General features: G+C 32.0%; 1 protein-coding gene across 1 annotated transcript; it reads right to left on the bottom strand.

Moving 5' to 3' along the window:
* Nucleotides 1-201: 201 nt before the first annotated feature.
* LOC100176803 lies at nucleotides 202-3355 on the bottom strand (the record flags this gene model as incomplete). The annotated part of the gene is made up of 7 exons (XM_002125027.3): nucleotides 202-288; nucleotides 597-701; nucleotides 1071-1112; nucleotides 1536-1654; nucleotides 1993-2220; nucleotides 2744-2893; nucleotides 3289-3355. Coding segments are annotated over 7 exons (798 nt in total), but the record flags the coding sequence as incomplete, so codon positions are not given.
* Between the last annotated feature and the right edge of the window lie 251 nt (nucleotides 3356-3606).

The raw sequence follows: 3606 nt of genomic DNA, 5'->3' as shown, positions 1-3606 counted from the left end.
CTTTTTCGATAGATTTGACTCAAGTATAGCATAGGTATTCTATATTTCAATTTACATATGAAAGCTAAACTACAATCCGCACATTTAGGTTATATTTACAATTTATGCTATATTCGTTAATTTATTCGAAGAGATAAATAAAAAAAAACAATTTTTTGTGATTTTTAAAATAAATAAAGGTCAAAACAGAAACAGTGTTACCTCTTGCTCTTTTTTATCTTTGGAAACACTGGATGATGTTGGTTTAACATTCCTATCCTTGAGTTGTGTTTCTAGGTATTCCAGAACCTTTAACATTGACATTGGTAAGTTGAGAAAAAATGGTAACCAAATTATTTCTTTTATAAAAAGTAGTACAAAAATGTGATAAAGAAAATATAAAAAAAATGCAAATATGATTTATTGCTGCCTTGTACAATTTAAATCTATACAGATCTTGGGGAAAACTGCGTTCAAACGACAGATTAAAGTCCTAAAATTTGACCCCCAAAATTTAGTAAAAAAGCAGTTTTAAACTTTTTTACATCACAAAGCATTACAACAAAACTCTTTGTTTAACAAGTTTTTAATACTAGATAATTCATAACGTAAAATACCGGACTCATTGGTTCTTCGCGAGCTTTTTCTGTGTCTTCAGCAACTTTTGGAGGACTTTTTGGTTCTTCTTTTTCTTCTACTACTTCTATATTGCTTTTCTCGGGCTGCAATAAAACAATTCCAGAGTCATAAAAAAACATGAAATCAAGCAGATTTCAATCTGATGAAGTCGATCAATTAGACGCCTACAGAACAGTTGGCCAAAAAATATTTGCTGGAAGAGCCAAAATACAAACACTTTTCGTTTAAATTTTATCTCCATATTGTTCAGAAAGTTCCATGTTAAATATATTTGTGGGACGTCATCTGTACCACTGTAATCGAACCATAAGGATATAAACAACAAGGAAAAATGATCATAAAGGTATAAATAAAATAAAAGGGTAACATTTTTTTAACAAAAGTGACATTCACAGCCCATCTGGCTACAAGGGTCCAAAAACACTGATTCAGTCTAAATATCTACCACTAACCTTAGGGTCAACAGAAGTTTGTTCTTCTATATCCATATTTATCTGAAAAACAAACTTATTTACAGTTTATATATTAACATCATTAGATGGAGGTTAGTATGTAAACTTCTGGAACAATCAGTGCTACATGGGGTAATAAAACAAAAAGTGCTAATCCAAAGTATTAACACAACTTTTTTTTCTTTGATATTCTTTAAATAAAAAGTTTTTAACTCAAACTAGAAACTAGGCTACTCCTTTCTTTGGCTTGCTTTATTAAACTTTAAAATTTCAGACAAATTTTTAGTAACAAAAACGAAATACTAGTTTGGTAGGTTCACTTTCAACTTAAGAAACAGTTAAATCTTTACTTAAACTATGCCTTAGCTCTTAGTCCCTTCTCTACACTGTTGTATAAACTTTTCTCAATTTCTGGTTTAACTAAAAAAAATAATTTAAGTCCAAAATAAATAAATAAATAAATACCGTTTCAGTAGCTTCACTTTCCATTGGTTTGATCTCTTCAATTTTATCAATGGTATCTTTCGTAACTTTTCTTTCTTTGTTTTTTGGTTTCGGGCCACGTTTCTTGCCACTCGAGGTTGCTATGTACAGATCAGGTTTACGAAAGTATAGTTTTGTTTTAAATAAACAGCAAAAATCAAGTCTAATGCTGTATCTAAGTGACGTATATTTAATTACATCATTAGTCTCCGATTTCAAGTCAATTAAACAATAAAATGTACCAGTAAGCATTACCCAATGGGCTAAATTGACATTTCCCATTTAAGTGTGCTATAACGCCACACTTTTTTTACTTAACAGCATTACAAAATAACTAGTTCAACTTTAATTATATAACAGCTTTAGCAAGATCCAATTTGGCTAGATAGACAGATCACCCTCAAATAAATAATTATCACATTAAACAATAAAAAAATACCAGAAGCTGGTGAAGGTGATCCCGGAGACGCAACATCCGCATCAATTGATCCTCCAGGCTTTCTTCTTGATTTGATTTTGGAGTAAAGATCACCAGCGAAGAGATCAATCTTCCCTTTTTCCAAGTTATCCCAGAAAGGATCCTTGACTTGCGGTTCCTCAAATGAGGATGAGGAGTCAGATGACCCTCCTTCGTTATCATCATGGACTGCTTTCTTAGTTTGTTTCTCTGGAAAATAAAACTTTCTGTTAAATTTCTCTAGTCATAAATAATATATATATATATATATATTTCAAGTTTGTTTTGTCTGGGAAAATAAAACTTACGGTTGAGCGTGATTTAAGTTCTCTTGCCGCAAATATAAATAGGCTATATAAATACTGTTTCATTTTATTATTTAAAAAAAATAAGATCGAATCCGAGTGGGAAATGTGACAAGAGCTACACGAAAATGAATATTTACATTATTATAGACCAGTGCAGGAAAACACTTTTAATATTTCTTGGTCAAGCGGAACAGATATTAAAGTCAAAAGAAGTTTAAGAAGTTTGTGGCCGTGAAATGTGGCAGGGAAAAGTATAAAAGTGGACTGGCCCTCATTACCCCACGTCCCACAAAGCATAAAATGGGTGGCTGACCTCATTAGACCTATGAGTGCGCTACTGTTAAAAACCACAAAAAAAATTATAAAAGACACAAATGGAGTTGGTAGTACACAACCAGAATCTTTCAGAAATTTGATTATCATACTTTCGGTTAACTGCTTTCGAATAATTCCCTTCGAACGACCCCTGCCGCGACCTCTGCCACGACCTCTACCACTCCTTGTGGCTCCTTTTTGTTGAGTCTTTTTCTTTTGCAATCTTCTGTCATCACCAGAGTTCTCATCTGATGTTGATTCTGTGAAAAATAAGGACATAACAATTCCAGTGCATTGCTATTCCAAGTAAATTTCCTGCAAGAAAAACGGAATTGTTTGGCGTTACTTTATAGCATTATTAAAACTGTACAATCTGTTGTATGTGGGTAAGGTGCTACAGCATGGCAGGCCACGGGACATGAGAATTAAATATCACCAAGACAGCCTAGGTGCTACAATCAATTAAGGCAGCAATGTCATAAGTACCATAGGACACTGGACGCATAAGCATCGGTTTCACTGTTTGCTTACTAAAATGCATAGTATGAAATATAAAACAAAAATGAGTACAATAAAAAAAAGATAAAATGAATGGAAAACCATACAAAAACTTTGTACAATCTACTGGTGCAAGGTTATAACATCATAAACTGACCAACAGATAGAAGTTCAACATGGCTTTCTTTACTTTTCTTTAATTCCGCTTCACGTGCAATGTAAGTCTGAAACAATATTCAACATAATAGGCAGATATAAATTAATATACACTGGTAAGCTATAGGCCTATAGGCTTTACTTTTTTCATTGGGAATATTTTTTCATAGATTCAGGTAAATTTGGGATTAATTTATTAAATTTTAATATGACTTTTAATATATTGATATTAAATACCCAGTGCATAGATTTTTTTTCCGAATTTACAAAATTTTGCAGATTTTTAAGAAACAATAATAGATTACTTTCTTCAAACATT

The sequence above is a fragment of the Ciona intestinalis genome, unplaced genomic scaffold (genome assembly GCF_000224145.3).
Source record: "Ciona intestinalis unplaced genomic scaffold, KH HT000718.1, whole genome shotgun sequence".
Lineage (NCBI taxonomy): Eukaryota > Metazoa > Chordata > Ascidiacea > Phlebobranchia > Cionidae > Ciona > Ciona intestinalis.
Note: the sequence above shows the minus strand (reverse complement) of the source record. Positions and strands in the feature narration are given on the sequence as shown.